Raw genomic sequence first — 18,834 nt, forward strand, 5'->3', positions numbered from 1 at the left:
TGCTAGATGATTCCTTTCAGTTTCATTTTTTTATTATAATTCATATTGCTAATATTGTCCTGGCATTGTATGTGGAATCACCCTAGTTTCTCCACCTATGACCTGAGGGCAAAGATATTATTTTTTTTTAAAAAAAATCATGATATCATAATGATTTTCTGGCTAGTAAACTATTTTGAGACCAACTCTTTCTTTAAAAGACATCTTCTTCAAGTTTAAGCAATCTTTTTTCATTACTTGTATGTCTTATAAGAAATTCCCGGAAAAGACTACTGCTATATAGTTTCAATTCAGGCTTTTGCAGTTGTCAAGCCTTTTTCATTCATTTATATTGCTTGGAATTGGGAATTCAACTCTAGAATTCTTTCCAAAATGAAAAAAATACATCTGCAAGTTTCATAGTAACTCTCCTAAAAGATGCGTGAGAGAGCAGAGATCCCAGATCCCACAAAAATTTGTCAGCATCTTTTAGATTCTTTCAGAACTCCAGTTATAGGGCACGTTTTTCATCCCTTGATGTTTATGGGTATCTTAATGCTAAAGGACTGTTGCTGAAGGTTATTACACTAAACTAAGGCAGATTGTAAGATTTGTCCATGGACATCGAGTTCATAGGCCTCAAGGTGTCTTTCCCTTCAAATCAGTTTATTATACAAATTCTGCAAATTCTAACTGCCCCTGGTGCTGTGGGACTAACAATATGGCACAGCATATGAATGAGAAAGGTCATGGTTTTTGGAACAGGCACAAGACCTTTTGTTGAACCAAGTACCAATCCTATTCTCTTTTCATTGTCTCCAGACTGCACTGGAATCTCTTACATCTTGTGCAATGTCTAGTGGGGAAAACCTCTCCCACAATTGAAAGTTCTTGACCTCATCAGAAACTCCTGGAGGAGTGGAGAGATGGAATTCACAAACTTCTGGTTGCTTCTCTCCTACTTTCCCATCTTCAAGACAAAAATCCTTCTTTCATTTGAGCATGTTATTGAAAAGATCAACCTTGTACCCCACTCCAGCAGCAGTACTTCATTTCTGCAAGTAATGCCATTCAATGGAGTAACCTTGTACCACAGTGAAGCAACAAACTGACTTCTCTTTGCCCTACTGCTCTTGCTATGGTTAGACCTTTTAACCACATCAGAAGAAGATTCGAGGGAGGGAAGGGAGAGCAAAGAAAGAAGTTATTCCTTCATGTCTCACCAATATACAAGACAGTCCTTGATAGAAGTGTTATTTTTAGGAATTAAATTGTTGAGAAAGCAGAATAATTTGACTCTTGGAGTGGCATGCATAAAAGTTCTCTCCTCATTTGCAGGTCCCTTATAAAATAAAGAATTCACATATAGGCACAATCTTTGGCAACAGGAAGTTTAGAATCCTGTGGAATTAAAGCTGCTATAAAAAACCTACTTTCACACACGCTTTCTGTCTTTGGTGTGATCTTTGGAAGCAGCAGCAAGAAATAATGACAAAAAAAGGAAGTTAGTCATTGATAATGTTAGAAATCAATCATGGCTGGAGTATATATGAGCTTTAAGTGACTCAGCACTCAAGCAAATTTGCAATAAGATTAAATCATGACAATACAATGCTTGTTTTTACAGATGATGAAAAAAGTTCTGTCCCACAAGTCATTGTGATGAAATCGAAGAAAGTAGAAGATGACAGCATTGGGAAAGCAGCTTGTTTGGCAAGGAATTTCTATCCAAAGAACATCAGCTTGGAGATGACCTCTAATGAGGTTGTATATGAACAGAGTACATCCATTTTGACATCAGAAGGGTTGTATGATACTATTAAGGTGGTCAACGTGGCAAAAGACACAGGGGTGACCTGCATGGCCAAATTCAACAGCAGCACTATTACAGCCAATGCAACATTGCCAGGTACAATTTTGTGGTACAGCTGCAACTTATTTCTGGAGGCAGTGTCTTCTAGCACTTGCTATTTCTCCTGCTAGTAAGCATTGCCCTGGGTAACCAGCAGAAAAGGGAAAGACATCTGGTACTCAAGTAGATAGAGCTGAAAGATATTTAAAAGCATCTAAGATAAATGATCTTAACTGTAACAACTAAAAGCTACTTCTTTTTTTGGGAAAAAAGACACAATCTTTTTTTAAAATGTACATTTACTTATGACTAAATACTTCACCACATATCAGCAAACCTGCTAGAGCACAACCTGAAATAGCCTTTCTAAAAACAACAAAATGTTGAAGTAGTGGTGTGTCGGGTTTTTTTCCTAAACCACTTTTGATACTTTGGGGGAATGTTTTTGTCATCATGAAGCTCATTCAAATAGTAAACCCAAAACAATTCAGGAATTCTTTTGTTTCCTGCAGTTGCATGAAGAAATTTTCTCCTCAAATTAATGTTAGAATTAGTGACTAGTCATCTAAGCCTCAGACTGTACTGCCCACATGTTCCTAAGGAAAGGAGATACATATATATATATACACACATTTTGTTTAATCCTTTTTAAAATTTGGATATAGTTTATAATGCCTTTTCTTTATCATGCTACAGAAAAGGAGTCTGAAGAACCAGTAACAGGGAACGTTTGCAACACCTCTGCTCAAGGTTAGTTACCTAAATAGATTGTGAAGTTACATCACTATGTTGGGGATATCTTCATGGAAATGTACTTTCTCAGGGGTAGAGGAATCAGAATACAGTGTATCATCAAACACAATCTGCCTTTCCAAGGTAGTTAGTTTAGCAACAGGCAAGCAACAGAAAGCAAAAATCCAGTCTAGACAGACATCATCTCCCCTGTTGTTGCCATGTTTAGCATCTTTTCCTTTGCTGCTGTTTCTTTTCCTGAAACTATTACCTGTGGGTTTTTTTTCTGCCAATATCACAATATCCAAATCTAGACCATGATCTCTCCCATCTTTTCTCTATCACTACACAGATACCAAAGTGGAGAAAGCGAACATGCTGTCTATGGCTGTGTTGGGTTTGAGAGTCCTGTTGGCAAAAAGTATTGCCTTTAATACACTCATGAGTATCAAGTTGTTTCTTTTCTGAGGTAAGGAAGCACGTAGCTTGATCTGTAGAAATACTGGAAGCACATGCCAGGAATGACCACCTGTCTTTGTATAATTCTCTAACCCCACAAGCAGTGATACCTGTTCATCTGACTCTGTTTCCTTTAAATAACTCTTGCAGGTTTCTGGGGAAAAAACCAATGATGACCAACAAAACCCACAAAACCCCCAACAAACACCAAAAAACAACTAATAAACCTCCCACCCTCTCTCCCAAATCACAAAGAAAACAGCCCCTTTCTGTATCAAAACCTCAGTTCTTGGTGGCTGTTTCCCAAATTTCTTTTGCAGCAAACTTGCTTTGCCAGAGCAACTCAGGTATTACCAGAAGTGCCCAAGAGATATCTCATTGACTATTTGAAGTGGCAGAGCACAAAGGCTGGAGAAAAATCAAGACAAATAAGGATTCAAAAGCAAGGCTGCCAAAACACAAACGTGAAGTAGTGGGAGGAAAGAGAGGAGGGGGGAGGATTTTTAAATTAAGGTATCCAAAGAGGCACAACAGATAGCGCAACCTAAGTTTTGTGAGCCTACCTCTGTCTTGATCTGACAGCTATTGAACAGTGGCACATAGACCAAATTGCATTACATGTAGTTTAAAACACACTTTGCTCTTCCAGACAGTGGGGAAGAAAGGCAACAGCAATCTGAAGAACAGCAGGAGAGAGCATGTACCAGCAGTACAACAGGTTGAACAGCTAACATCAAATCTGCTGACGATAACCATCCAGAAAACAAGGCACCTTCCTTTTAAGCCATTTTATACTGCTGAATCCTGCATAGCTAGTTTATATAGTTTTAAGAGTTGTAACTGCTTTTGCTATTTCTTTTTCTCTGTGAACTGAGGAGAGTGTATTCTTCCTCATCCCCCTGCTAAACAGAAATAGATCTCCCCGCTTTTCTAGCCTTTGCAGATAATTATCCAACCTACTTCAACAGTTTTGAAAAATCCAATCCTCACTGCAGATATGTGACCCTTTTAAAACACCTTTTGAAGGCATGTTGCATTGCTATCTGTAGAATTGATGTATTACTGATTGGAGAATTAAGGCACAGTAGATGCTAATTATAGCTTTAATGTTTTTTAGATAGCTTTAATAACAATAAGTTTCTAGTGTAGATGAGAAGACCTGTATTGGATCTGAAGTGATTCAATTCAACCAGACAATGTTCAACCATAGAAGCATTTCTTTATTAAACCTGTATTTCTTTTGCAAAGCGTACAGCACATGAGTTTTGGGTTACTGTAGTAATAAGCAAAATAAAGTTTTACTTGAGCCAAAATACTGTGGTTTGTTCCATGCTTTTACTTCTGAATTTGAGATGGACATTGCTGAAATCCAACTGTTCTAATGACCACTGGGATTAGAAATGCAGCTTTGATAACCTAAATTTCCTGTTGGCTGAATTTGTCTTTTCTAGACTTTGTACAGGGAAGTGGAGATTCTTTTCGGCACATTAAAAAGCTTCAGTAGGGCCATGAATTCTAGACTTAGGGGATTTGAATGAGGTCTGATCCTTCAGATCACTTTGAAGAGACCCCAGCAAGATATTTTGCATCATGGCAAAAAGACACACATGTCCAAGGAGAAATCAGTCAAGAGCTCAATATGAGCAGGAGGAAGGAAACTACACATATCAGAAGAGAAGAAAACATGGTTTTTTCCACTCACTGATACTAGGAAGAGGCCAACAGGAAATTGTGTTTGATGGAGTGATAGTTTCCACAGCAGCTTGGTTATTAGTTAAAAAGACCCCAACACACACATTCCCCAGCTCATCTTTCTCTCACAAGCAACAAGCAGGATGCTGTGGTCAACATTCATGACTAAGTTACACCATGTAAGATTAACTCCTTGTTTTGAGAAACAAGTTAACCACATCCTGAAGGGGAAATAAGGTTTTTCACATGCTGACTGAGTTACTGCTGGCTTTAAGACAGCATCTACAGAATGCATAGTAAGGTCTGTTTAATTAAGCTTTGTCAGGTTAGTCCCTCAGACCCTGCAGACACCTAGAGGAAGACCCTCACCCTATGCAGAAGATAAGTGAATTTTGCATGACAAATCTAAAAACAGTAAAATGCTTATTTAGTGCATTCTACCACCATAATCTAAATCAGAGGGAGGGGTTCACTAGTATTTTTATCCTGATTTTCTGATGACACCCTGAACCCTTTTGTCTTGCACTCCACACATTTTCCCAGTCTCTCAGACAAAATGCAGATTTCAAGTACCATTTCTGTGTCTTTATGCAATCAAGGAGTGACATCTTCCTAAGCAGTCCTTTGTTATGCCTGAGAGCTTTGGCAGAATTAAAATCTGCAACACTGCACAAGCAAAAAGAGGGATCTACAAATGTGTGACTACTGAGGTGTAGCATTGACTCATATAGAAATTTATTAGCCAGGTAACGACTTCAGTCTCTATTGTTCCTAAGCATAGGGCACCAGAGCCCTCATTTCCATCACAAAAATATTCATGATCTAAGTGATACCTCCATGGTCAGGTTTTTCAGACCTCTCTGTGTATCACTGGGAAAACTATCAGTGTGGCAACATCTGTGTCCTCACTAACTCCCTAAAATGTCAGTCACCCAAGTCTGTTATCTAGGTCTCAGTCAAAAAAAGAGAATCTGGTGCCTTTGAGAAGGTGGTTCGAAGCCTTCAGCTCTGTGGATCATGAGAAGCAGGGAATACCCATCGATCAGTCTCTTACCACAGTCCATCACCCACCAACAGTGATCAAAGTTAGTCCTCACTGGAGTGGGATAGCCTGATGGTCAGGCCTGTGGCTCCCCTAAGACTTTATTTCAGGTCAGAGTATATGAAAGAAGAGGGCTGTGTCACAGCTGGCCAAAATAATGTTTCTGAGACATGATGTCAAGGTTGGATACTGAAGACAGTCCAGGCATCCTCATACTGTAGCCAAAGCTGACACAGCCTGTTTTTCTCACTTTACCTGGAGAAAATAATTTAGTTGGCTGTGTCTGGCCTTATTCTGGAAGGAAAGGATTAGTTTCCCAGGGCAAGAAACAACCTATGCTAGCTTAGACTAACTGGAGATGAGAGAGGAAGAGGGAACAAAGTGCATAAGTACGCCCTTGGGGAGAAGAGAGGTATTTGTACCCAGTGAGGAATCCTGGCACCTCTAGGCTGCTCATGTCTAGAGAAGGGATGTCAATGGGACAGGCAGTATGGTACTAGGCCACAAGATCCAGCTAAAAGAAGCAGATACCTGTGCAGACACACAATCCCTTTCCAGCTCTTAAACTTCTAGGCCGAGTCTGCTGGATTTTTTATTTGAACCATTCCCCCTGTTAGGAAGGATCTGTCTAGATCTAATTATTCCAGTTTGAGTTAAGAAAGAGCCTCTTTCCTACTTTCTGTCACTATGACTTCCTGGTTGCCTCCCACTAGCAGTGACTTTTCACTTTACAGTTGCCAATCTGTAATTTTGAGCCAATGCAGAACATGCAGCTTAAGAAAACAGGAGAAAATCTTTGTTTGCAGAAGAAAATCCATAACAGGGAGCTTTTGTACAGCCCAATAGCTAGGCTGTGTTGGTGTGACTAATTCCACAGAAGACGGTAGACTCTGTAGGTTTCCCAGCTGATATGAGCTAAGAGAAAGTTTTTGTAGAGATATTCTGCTCCACAGTAAAATATCCTCTGTTAAAATCAGCACCTTGGAATTTAGAATTATCCCTAAACAGGAAAAAACATATTGTCCTGTAAGAGATCCAATGATATTGGAATAAATTAAGATGATGATAAGAAGAACTCCTGAGTAAAAAACATTTTAATAGTACTATTCATATTATCCTACAGATTTAATTGTGTCCATATTTGATTATGTTCAGATAGCCTTTGAATATCTCCAGAGGCGGAGTCACTACCCCTGGAGATATTCAAAAGCTTTCTGTACATGGTCCTCGGCAAACAGCTCTAGGCAGTCCTACTTGAGCAGGGAAGACCAGATGACCTCCAGAGGTCCCTTCCATCCTCAAGCATTCTGGATTTCTGTAATAATTTTGTCATACACAGAACATTTGCCTAGAAATTTCAAATAAGAAAGCCCAGGTTAAGAGTGTAGTTGTTTGGACAGGAAAAACAAATTGCACATTTACAGTGCAATTCATTACAGAAAAAAAAATGCAGCTTATCTTCCTTTATACTGTAGAGTGATCAGGAGCACTAACACAGCCAAATAATGCTCAAGAAGGTAACTCATGAGATATTTAACAAAAGACAAAAATGCAGTATGGGACTTGAGAAAACAGTGATAGCAGTGATACTTAGCATCAGGGCTTGAATGCTTTTCTTTGCCATGTCTCACAATGAGAGATGGAGGAAAACTGAGCCTCACACTGTTTCAATATTGCCTGGTGGGAGCTGAGGCCCACAGGTCATGAATAAAGTGTGTTCTGAGCAAGCCCAGGGGAGACATGGCAGACAAGCCATCAGAAATTCAGCTAATGCGGCAACTTAAGGTTACTGAGCCTGAACATAATCTGAAATTTCTCAAAGACAACGTCAGGTGAGCAATGTCTTATGAGAAAGACAAACAGGTGTGGTACCTTTGAAGCGTACAAAAATATTCAGGCTTTAAGGTCTCTTGACATGGTTACAAAAAGCAGTACCACTACTACTACACCAAGGGCACTGTTATTATACCATATCACCTCTGTTATCCAACAACTTCATTTTCTCATGGTTGTGCATACATGGAAATAAGATCTGTCCAGTTTAGGTCTAATAGTTATTCAAAGGTATAAATGAGCATTTTTACAGCTCAGAAAATTATTTAAAAATCACTAGTAATGACTGTAGTTTGACCTTTCCCCCTGTCCTTTTGACTACACTGTTTTTGTGTAAGGGAGTAGTTTTCAAACTGAAGTCCAGCCTAGGGTTAAGAAACTGCTCCCAACAATGTTGCTGTTTTCAGAATGAGAACAACCTCCAAAGATCCATTCACCCGAAGTAGAAGCTTCTTCTTAAAGTTCTCCAAACAGTACTCTCCCTCCACCCAGTGTTAAAGCCTGGAAACAGCTGATGTGAACATCTGTCTCCATATGCAAGCATGCACATCCAAGATGCAATTTGTGGACTTCTATCTTTCTTTCCTTGATGTTAATAATGCTCATGGTTTGTGACAATGATGCATTCCTCTCTGTTCTCACCTCTGGTCTTAAGGATCTATCAAGCAGTCTGGGTCACACAAAGTCACACAACAAATGTACCTGCCTCAGGGGGCTAGAAAATTTTCATCTTTGTAGGTAAAGGTCACGAGTGTGTCTCAGACTAGAGTTCTGAGTGCCTTGAAGTGGTTCATTGTGAGTATCTCCTCATCTCTCCTGTGCAGTTGCTGTTGCGTGGTGCAGTTTTATTTGTTTTCAGTTTCTGATTCACACTCTTTCCCCTTTTAACGCAGGCCTAAGAAACTCACGTCATATGCCCTGCTTTCAGCTGGGATAGAGGTAATTTTCTTCTTAGTATCTGGTGCAGTGCTGTGTTTTGGATTTGGTGTGAGAACAATGTTGATAGCACACATGTTTTTAGTTGTTGCTGGGCAATGTTTACAATAAATCAAGAACTTTTCTGTTCCTTGGGCCCTGCCAGTGAGAGGGCTGGAGGGGCACAGGAAACTGGGAGGGGACACAGCCAGGACAGATGACCCAAACTAGCCAAAAGGGTATTCCATACCATGGTGTTGCAGCACTATCAAAACTAACTATCTGCAACAAGGCTTTTACCATCCCATACCAGGTTGACTTCAATAAGTAGGTCCCGTGCCTTGCCCTGGCATGGACACCTATCCCCCACAAGGTTTCACAAGTTCATTGACTGACTGTGCTGTTGCTTCATTTTCTTCAGGCCAGACCATCCTGCTTCTTGCCTCTGCTACATCTGGATTCTTCCTCTTCCAAGGTTCTCTTCCAGCCAGCCTCTCTCCCTCTGCTTCTTCCAAGTCTCTCTTCATCCAGAGTCTCTCTTCCTTCAGTCCTCCCCTTCCATACCCCTTAGAGCTATTTAACTACTTAGCGGGAACCAGCCACAGCTGCACATTATCCATGTCAGCCAACCCAACACCCCTGAAGCCAGCCCACAGCTGTATATTATCAATATTAATTAACCTGCCTCCATCCCTCTATAACTGCTTTACACCATGGGATGTCATGCTGAGTATATAAACTGGGGGAAGAAGAAGGAAGGGGATGGACATTCAGCATTATGGCATTTGTCTTTCCAAGTAACTGTTATGTATAATGGGGCCCTGCTTTCCTAGAGATGGCCAAATACGTGCATGCCAAGGGGAAGTAGTGAATGAATTCCTTGTTTTGCTTTGCTTGCATGTGTGGCTTTTGCTTTACCTATTAAATTGTTCTTATCTCAATGTTTGAGATCTACATTCTTTTCTGATTCTCCTCCCCATCCGTCTTGGTGAGGGGGAGTGAGCAAGTGGCTGTGTGGTGCTTGCTTGCTCATAGGGGTTAAACCACAACTTTATAAAAGATGTTCATTTGGTACATACTAGTCAAGAGCAAACCCATAACCCCTAAAGCTATACTTGAAATCTACTAGAAGTTATAGACATCTATTGCAGTGAAAATGACAAAATGCATGGCTTCCTAGGTAAATTTAAAAGTACTTGGGAAGGATCCCATTACTATATCATCAAAGGTGATCACCCAAGCAATAAGAATTAACAAGGCAGGTCCTTTGCTAGTGAAATTCTGCACTATTTGCTCAGAATGACTGCTCAGTCTGCCACTGAAAGGAATGTCTTCCCTCCTCTGCTGTGTATCAGCAAGAGATTTTTGCTTCCTGTTCCTGTTGCATTGCTTTATGAAACCTCTGTTCCCATCTGCAGAAAAAGTTGCAGCTTTTATCTCTAGCAAAATTTAGAAAAAAATCTGATGTTCATGTGCTTATTGTTCTTATCTAAAGCAAGCTGGTTGCCTGCTCTTCTCCCTCTGCCTCCTACTTTCCAATACTGAGACAGGACAACACTTTTAGAAAACAGCCAAAATTTCAACGTAGAAAGTCCCCAGGAGTGCAAAACAGATGCAAAGAGAAGATATAACAGATGAGTCACAGCATTTCTGGGGGACTGTGCCCTTCTAGCATTGCAGCTGGTGCTGTAGGATTGCTGCAGATGTCGAGAGTAATACAGAAGACATACAGTGTCTGTATATAGTTTGGCATCTTGGAAGAGGCATTACCTGAAGAGTTTTCTTCCTTCTGCATACCTTGTTGATCCTAGATGTTAATCTGTAAGATATCAAAAAGAGTGAAGAGCTTAAAATGCCCTTGAGGTCTAGTGTAATGGGGCAGCTAAAGTTCTTGGTAGGATTTAAGTTTGTTTGTATCCCCATGAAGTCCAGTATCAAAATCAGCGCAAAAAATTTTGGGAATGCTTTATTTTGGGAATAATTCAGCTCTTTTCTTTAAAGGATCCCAGCAAGTAAGTCAGGTGGTTCAGGGTGGGGAGAGCATATAATGCACCCTTCCCTTTACTAAGTATAGAAGTATGTGGAAGAAAATGTGGCTTTTTTTACTAACACAATTTTATTGCTTTAGTTTTCCTGAGTATTTCTAAGTCTTACTGCACCTACTGCAATACAATCCTATTTTGAATGAAGAGCTTAAGGAACCAATTTCACCAGCAGAACTTCTATTTACACAGAATGGCAATATTTACAATGCTAAATCAAATTATGTCATGAGACAACTTTCTGTAAATTTAAGCCAACTAGTTGCAGGTTTCAAATGGTTGTATAGGCTTGTATTGTATTTTTTATCATATTTCAAGGACTTTCATTTTGTCTAGGCATCATCACAGTCATTTCTATGTAAGATTTATTTTGACTGTAGAATAACTACTACTAGAAAGCTACTTTGTTTTTCTGTGGAAGAGTTCATTAAAATGATGATGATGTCTAGATTTCAAATGAAAATCTAAACTACTCTGCTAACTCCTGATACTCTCTTCCTCTGGATACTACTTAAAGAGAATATAATGTTTTAGATAAGATGAGCTGGTTTACATTCCTTTCCCAATAGTTCTTAAAGTACTGTTCAATTTTGTTGATATTAGGAAATTTTAGAATTCTATTTCTGCTCCATATACGGCTGTTTTTCTCTGAATTATTTTCTTTTTTGTTTTTCCTTATTTTAACTTAATAAGGTACAGATGCTATGCTGCCATTGTTTTACCTGTTGGCAGTCCTTAGCTCACACCTGGGTCAGGGAACCATCAGGTGTTTTTTAACTGTATGAAGCATTAAATCCTTATTGCTAACAATGTCTTATCCCAGTTTAAGCATGCAATTCTTTTCTGACTGCTACTGAGCCTCATGGGTATTCTCTAGCAAAAGTTTACAGCTCAGTGCGTGCAAAATTTGCCTCTTCACTTTTCTGTTGGGAATCTGCTGCTTGTCATAGCTTCTCCTCTAAGTTGCAAACGCTTCTAAGCAGCCAGTTTAACTTCATGCTATAGGCATGATGGAAATGCAGAGAAGTTCACAGAGCCCCATATGACTCAGAAGATGCACCATCTGCATTTCTACTAACTAGTGATACCTGCAATCATTAAAATACAATTAAAAAATAAAACCTTATAAATAAAAAAATAAACTCATCACTGTAATAGAAAGCAGATTTCTGCCTGATAAAAGTAAGGTGTTGCATGCCATGCATTTTTGCAGGCTCTTCTAGTTTTAAAAGGGGTGAAACTACTGTAGCAACCAGGAGCTTTGAGACTTGACTGTCAAAAGATTCAACCTCCAAACAGCTTCTTAGATCTTTTGCTGCCAGCAAGTCAGAGCATGGTATGTTTTGTGGCTTCTTATTATAAAAGGGCACATGCTATCCACAATATGAACACATAAATAAAACCTTTTAAGTACTTTCAGGCACTTGTTCACCTCCAGCACATGAAATTTAATCTTACTTTCCCTTGGTGGGCCTGACAGAAATAACATGCTAACACCTGTGTGTGGCTTCTTGATGAGCAAGTCAAAACGATGATAGCTCTCTCCTGTGGCAGAGAACATTAAAAGCACCCAAAGTGAATAAACACCTTTCCAAAAGGTTAAATGGAAAAGTGACATGAAGGACAAGGAAAACTGAATAGCAGGAAGAATATTTTGCATTTTCTTTCATGTTTTTATTTATATATGGGGAGAGGAGTGTTTGTGCTTCCAGCCTAAACCTTTCTTGCTTCTGCAGAAATATATGGCAATTCCCCAAGCAAGATTAAATATCTCTAAGGTTTCAGTGCCCAGCCTCCAAGCCAGAAAGGATGGTAAGCTATAGCCAGAAAGGCTCTGGCAGCACAAGGCAGGACTCCCAGTTTCATTCCCGTAGTGTCTTGGCTTTCTTAGAACCAGTAAGTATGTCACAGAAAGTAAGAAGTTCAGGGACAGTATTAATGTCTCTGTATGTAGACTGCCAGAGAAAAGTGCTTATACCAACCTAAAATGATACACAAGATTTTGTATCCTCTGGCAAATTGTTTCAACACAAATAAATATTTACTCCAACCATATGCAAAAAAGAAAAGAAACACCTATCTGAACTTCTTTCCAACTCAATTCCATGAATATGCACATATCGAAGCCTCAACCTGACCCTTGTAGAAAAGCTTTTTTCTTACTTTTCTTCATGTGATGCCCCAGGGTCTTCTAGGGCTAGAATACTTCCTCACCCTCGAAGGTTTAAGCTGCTTACTTGCACAGCATATTAACCAGACTTGGGGTTTATTTAGTACTTTCTTGCCAAAGGAGAGTAAGGAGGTTTTCTTAAGTTGCTCTTAAAATAAGTCTGAATGCAACATGGCTAACAATGCTTGTTTATTACTACTGGAAAACCCAGCTGGGTGTAAGAGCTATGTCTGTCTGTGATTATAATTGCATGTGCTTTTATCCTCTTGTGCAAGGGTTGCATTTGGAATGAAGAGCATACATATACTTGAAAGGATACTCAAAGCAAAACACAAAATTTCTAGGATTTTTAACTTGTTAAAAGTAATTAAAATACATGAAATGAGGTAAAAAAAAAAATCCTTTTTTTTGGTCAACTCCCATCAGTATATTCTTTCCAATTTAAACTTTGTAGTTGAGATGATAAACCAGGCTTTATTTTATTTTCTTGCCATATAACCTTTTATAGATATTTTTAAGAAGATAAACTGATTGTTTTCATGTTATTACTTCAAACAATACCAAACTTCATGAGAATGGTAAATATTAAATAGCTTTTTGTACAGCTGAATGCTTCTGTTGTCTTATACAGCATTAAAAATACATAATAATAAAGATAGTACTTCACTCTGGTGGTGCATAATCTGACTTGTCCTGTTTCCCCAAAATAATAAAAAAATACTGATAAAATTAAATATATTAATTTAAACTGAATTTCTTTCCTTGACCTCTCCTGCTACCTGCTGGTCAAAGTTTATTGTTCTCACATTTTCAGTTTGATGAAATCCAGTAAATAGGTCAAATGGAAAAAAACCCAAACCCCATAATATGTTTCTCTGCACATGGCACAAATTAAACTCCTTTGCTCTTTGCATTCTTGCCTTGCCAGCAGGTGCAAATGAAAACCCTTCCTATGTGATACAGAAGCTTTAGAAAGTCCACAGTCAGAAATGCACAGGTGAAAGAAGATGAATAGCTGAACTGAGATTCAAAGAAGGTTTGTTTGAAGATCCATGCTAAAAGTTGTACAGTTGTAAGTGATTTGTAACAGAAGAAACACAGTAACCATGGGAAACGTAGCACTGTTTTTGAAATTATTGGTACTTCCAAGGGAGGTTAAACTGTAAGTTGTTCAAGAAACTCATTGGTCTAATGTCCTAGGCTGGAGGAAAGATGTCTTGCTGGGATTAAGGGATGTGTTTGTGCCCTGAAAAGCTGTTTTGTCTAAAGCAGGCCAGGAGGCTAGTGTCTTCCAATGGCATGGATGTCTTTCTAAACAAGGAGGAAGTCTGAAACAGCAGGGAATGCAGTACAAACTTTCTGGCTTCCAGCAATGAAGAGGCTGATAAGAAGATGGATGAATACAAGTGCCAAAGCGTCTGGTGCCCTGTGTTAAAGAAAAGGGCAAGTTGTTGCATCTAGGAAGGCTACAGATGAGATACGCTCAGGAGCTGTGTTCTGGTAAGGCTCTCTGCTCTTTTGAACTGAAGTTTTCTGCAGGGGGGTTTCTCACTATAGAAGGACCAAGCCACATCAGTTCTATCAACTTCTGCCAATTGGATCTGGCTGTTTCTGGAAACAGGTAAGTCTGCTGTTGGCCAGGAATTCTGCATGCCACAAACATGTGTATATAATACTTCTTTAATTTTATTGAACTTTGGATTCAGGGTACCATACATTGGAATCCTTCTCTTCATTAGATGTCCTACAGTCACAACAATGAGGATACTGAGGGATGTGGTCTTGAACAGACATGAATAGGCTTAGTGGTGCAGTCAATCAAGGGGAGGGTGGGTGTCAAAGGACTGGCCTTGGAGATGATCACTTGCTATAGGACTCTGGTAAAATGACTTATCTTTTGGTGTCTACTATGTGTGAAAAAGGAGAGAGAAACTAAATTACTTAATACTTCTTATGCACCTAAATGCTGCAGGGACCTGGAGGAAGATGGAATTACTTAAACAGAAAGACAAAATTGCTCTGTTCTTGCTTTTAATTCTGTTCCATTTATATATTCTATAGTAACATCATTGGGAGAGTTTCCATTTGTTGAATAGATTTGTGTATTTGGGACTCTGTGTGAGATGTTCAAAACTGTTGAGTGATTTGATCTGCTGCTTTTCATCCTTTAATGAAAATCACAGTTTTGCTTCCCCACATCTCAGCCAACTCTTAGTTAAAAAACCTTGACTTTAGTAACAATTGCACGTACAGAGCAGCCTGGAAAGCCAACAGTCTTATATAGAAATAATTTTTGCATGGGCAGACAGAGAGGTTTCCCACCACTAAACGTAGAATTTGAACAATAGTAATTCCTCCCTCCGTCCCTCCCTTTGTCCCTTCTTTACTTCCTATGTTGTACAGTACTTTTGGAAACTGGGAATAGCACTCAATTTAGAATTCCAAATCCAAATTGTGCTATGGTTGACTTACAAATGAAAATTGATCTGGACCTCTTAAGAAAGGATTTTTTTTGTGAAGTGGTGTTATACTGTGCTGCTAGGAGTTGGAACCACAGATACTCTTCAATTCAGCCACTACAACTCTGAGTCAAAACATAATCCCTTCTGTGCTTGCTACCCAAGAAAATATCTGATCAGCTTCTGGTCCTACCTACTTTCTGCTTTTATTCACTGCAAGTAAATGTACTTGAGACTGCTTGACTGGAGCAGCACTGATTGGCAAAGCTATTCTGGAAGAGATGCCCAAATTTTTTTTCAGTTGTTCCTGAATATGCATTCAGAATGCTTTTCTTCTGCATGGAGTGTGACAGACAGAAAGATCGCAGTCATGAGTAAAGTAAAGGTTATAGAATAAATGCTCTTTTTGCTCTAAAGAAAATCTGCACATATTCAGTTATTTTAGAAGAGTTACTGCAGAATTATTTACTTCATCACAATTATGCCAGTTACCTTCTCCCAGCAGATGAAGTTATGGCTGGATTTTGAGATGTTCATTTTAGTGGATTTTTCATGGTTTTGAATATTTAATCTCTGCATATAATTGTCAAGTTGCTTTAAAATAAAAATTACCAATACTTCTATGTGATAAGGGATAGTTAAAATTAATAATGTAGAATGAAAACATCCTAAATTTCAGGAGAGGATGGATGTAAAGTTTTTGTAAAGGGCGGAGCTGGTGTGGGCGTAATCATTGAGACATTCATATTTGTGTGTGGAATACGGCTAACGGTGCATTCAGGTAAGCTGCTGATTTTTTGTTAGAGGAACATGAGGATGCTATTTCCAAGGGCTTTGCTCCCATTTAAAATTTGCAAACATGAAAAAAATTGACAGGAGCACAAATTACTTCCCTGCTGCCAATGATAGCAGCCAGTTTTGTAAAAGGAAGATAAGCAGTAAAATCCTGTTTACAGTAGATTCATTCAAAGGTGTTGTCTAATATAGTGATAAAGCAGCTTCCCAAAGTGAACGTTCAGAACACAAAGTGCAGCCAGGTAAGAAAGACTGGAAAAGAAGACTGCACATAGATGGATATAAGCAAAATAGATCATATTATTTCCCATGCATTTAAATAAACTTAAATTTAAATTAAATTAAATTAGCCAGCTGTGTGTATCAACAGAGATCTTTGCCATTAAATCATTTTTTTTCAGTTCAAAGTCATTCTGTAAATTCAGGCCTGCTTTCTGACTAGACTGAGTGCCATTGTCTGTTCAGTCTTACATTAGAAAGGGCTTGAAAGCTACTACTGCCTGTTTGTAGACAGAAATACAATGTAGGATGGTTTGTCCTCTGGGGAAGGATTTTAAGTTATATTTGAGGAAGAAAAAATTGGGATTAAAAATCTTACAATGCTTCTTTCCTGTACATCAGCAATTTGAAAAAAAGCCAAACCTCGTGCATGAGATTAAAAAATAATTAGATGTTTCAGTCTGCTGCCTTTTTTGGTTTTTTTAATTCAAATGAGTTTTTGCAGAGCTTTCTATAGTAGCAAAGGCACTTGTGACACAACTTTTGTCGAGGGGGTATCTGATACTATATCCCACTGGGTGTAAGAATTTCTGAATTCTTTTTTCCTGGGTTTTTTTTTGTTTGTTTGTTTGGTTGGTTCTGTTTTTTTTTATTATTATTATTTTTATTTTTTTCTTCCTAAAGGATAGGTTATTTCTACTGGAATATGAGAAATACTTATAACTCTATAGGCTCAAATATGTAAATCCATCTTTTCTGGCATACTCATCTTAAACTGCATCTTGAAGATAACTATACAGATACCTATATTTTGTAGTCTAGAAACACTAATGTATTTCTTATGTACTGGGTTTTTGTCCTTATTTATTATATCTGACATTATCATATGCTTCTTGGATATCTTATAAAATAAACTTCTCAAAACCTGAGCTTGATGATGCTGTGATGAGCTTTGGCATGTAGGGACTTAAAGATAATTTCTTCCCTTAATTTGAAACTTGCCACTATCTGTGTTTCCACAAGCAGTGGATGTGTCACATTTCAGAAAAAGAAGTGAATACTCATCTTGAAATTGTCAGACTTGTGAGTCCAGATTTACTCCCTTTAATAAACAGCATTCAAGGTCAAATCTGCTAGCCCAAGATGATTTTGCTTCTATCTCCATCACCAGTTTTTGAGGTGTTTTTTTAGGGTTAATATCTTCAAGAGGAGAACTGTGCTTGAAAAATGCCTGAATTTTTCCAGTCATTGTAGAGAGACATTAGGACACCTGTACTAAGTTTAGTTAACTCACATGTGTAGGATGTCTCTCTGGTCTGTCTCAAGACATCTAACATGTAGTCCAGAGTGTCAGTATCCTTGCACCATGTGAAGACTTAAAAAAACCCACCCTGACTTTTCAAATGAAGATTTTTACTAGTTTCACAGTTAGAAATGGAAAGACCATTAATAAGTAGGGGGAAAGCCTGCCATGGATCAAAACCTTCCATGTCCAGGATTTTGTAAAGCTCTGCTGTGATGCGACTTTGGAGAGTGCAAACAAGAGCTTAAATGCCAAAGAAAAATGCACCTACAAGTAAAGCTAGGTAAGCCTGAAAAAATGTGCAAGGCTTTAGAAAATAAGTACCTGTGTTCCTGAGGATTGCATGCATACAGATTTGGGCCACAGCTATCCAATACTGGTTCCCCATAGAGTTTAACTGATGGTTTGGGTTGTTGTTTTATTCTAAGTTTCCAGAATGGAAATGGAGAATGACACATGGGTCGTTACATTTCAATATTCCAAGAGATTTACCTTTCAATTTATATATAATTTAGGATTTAACAGCACTGGAATATCACATGTTGTTAAGAATTTATGAATGTCATTGCTGTCCCTGATCACTGAAATCTATGGATGAAAAATATTTTTGGGTGTCTTTAGCTTCCAACAATTATTTCTTTCAGTGTTTTGGCAACCAGCAATTTTAGTGTTCAGAAAATATCAGCATGCATAGATTTTTGTCCCAAGGCAGACAATCAGAATTTTAATAGGAGTAGGTAAGAAGTTAGTGTTTTCTAGAAGTATGTACTTTCATTTATTTCTACACATTTCCAACAAGTCAGGCAAAAAGTAGGTTTCATCTCACACATAGTAGCTCAATACATTGGATGAGACCAGGCTGCTCGTGTGATTGGATATGACACAATCCTTAAACAGAAGCAGAAACAATAGGCTGCAGCATTCTTTGGCAATGTTCACAGGGAGCAACTACCTCTGGAATTGAAGCCAGAGCTGATCATATGTTTACCAGCAAACAAGGTACTATTAGAAATTAATTTCATTAAAGCTTTTGTTACTGCATATATCATTGTTCTGAATTCTCCCTGCAACTGGTAATTCACCTTCAGGAATGGAATTAAACTGTAAAAACAGGTATTTTTTCCTAATGGAGAATTGCCTTGTAAATGGTTTTATGGTTGAAAAGCAGATGTATAGATAAGATGGAGTGATAATTACTTTTTGGTGGAAGAAACCAGTTTCCAATTTGAAGTGGAAATATAAGAAAGGGACACATACGTATGTTACAGGATGACGGTAATGTTAAGCCATGAGTCTTATTCAGTAATAAGCTTATGGATATCATAATTTAATACATCCAGTT

General features: G+C 38.4%; 1 protein-coding gene and 1 gene segment (V, D, J or C); both read left to right on the forward strand.

Moving 5' to 3' along the window:
* LOC119146340 (T cell receptor alpha chain MC.7.G5-like) overlaps positions 1–4,335 on the forward strand; it is a 30,680-nt gene extending 26,345 nt beyond the window's left edge. The window contains exons 5-8 of the mRNA XM_037383841.1: positions 1,607–1,888; positions 2,528–2,581; positions 2,916–3,032; positions 3,672–4,335. Of these exons, the coding sequence (XP_037239738.1) occupies positions 1,607–1,888; positions 2,528–2,581; positions 2,916–3,031 (452 nt within the window). The 3' untranslated portion in view covers position 3,032; positions 3,672–4,335. The remainder of the gene's footprint in view (positions 1–1,606; positions 1,889–2,527; positions 2,582–2,915; positions 3,033–3,671) is intronic.
* An 11,557-nt stretch (positions 4,336–15,892) lies between these two features.
* LOC119146756 overlaps positions 15,893–18,834 on the forward strand; it is a 33,702-nt gene continuing 30,760 nt past the window's right edge. Inside the window, exon 1 of the C gene segment in view lies at positions 15,893–15,956.

Source organism: Falco rusticolus, chromosome 4 (genome assembly GCF_015220075.1).
Source record: "Falco rusticolus isolate bFalRus1 chromosome 4, bFalRus1.pri, whole genome shotgun sequence".
NCBI classification, from domain to species: domain Eukaryota; kingdom Metazoa; phylum Chordata; class Aves; order Falconiformes; family Falconidae; genus Falco; species Falco rusticolus.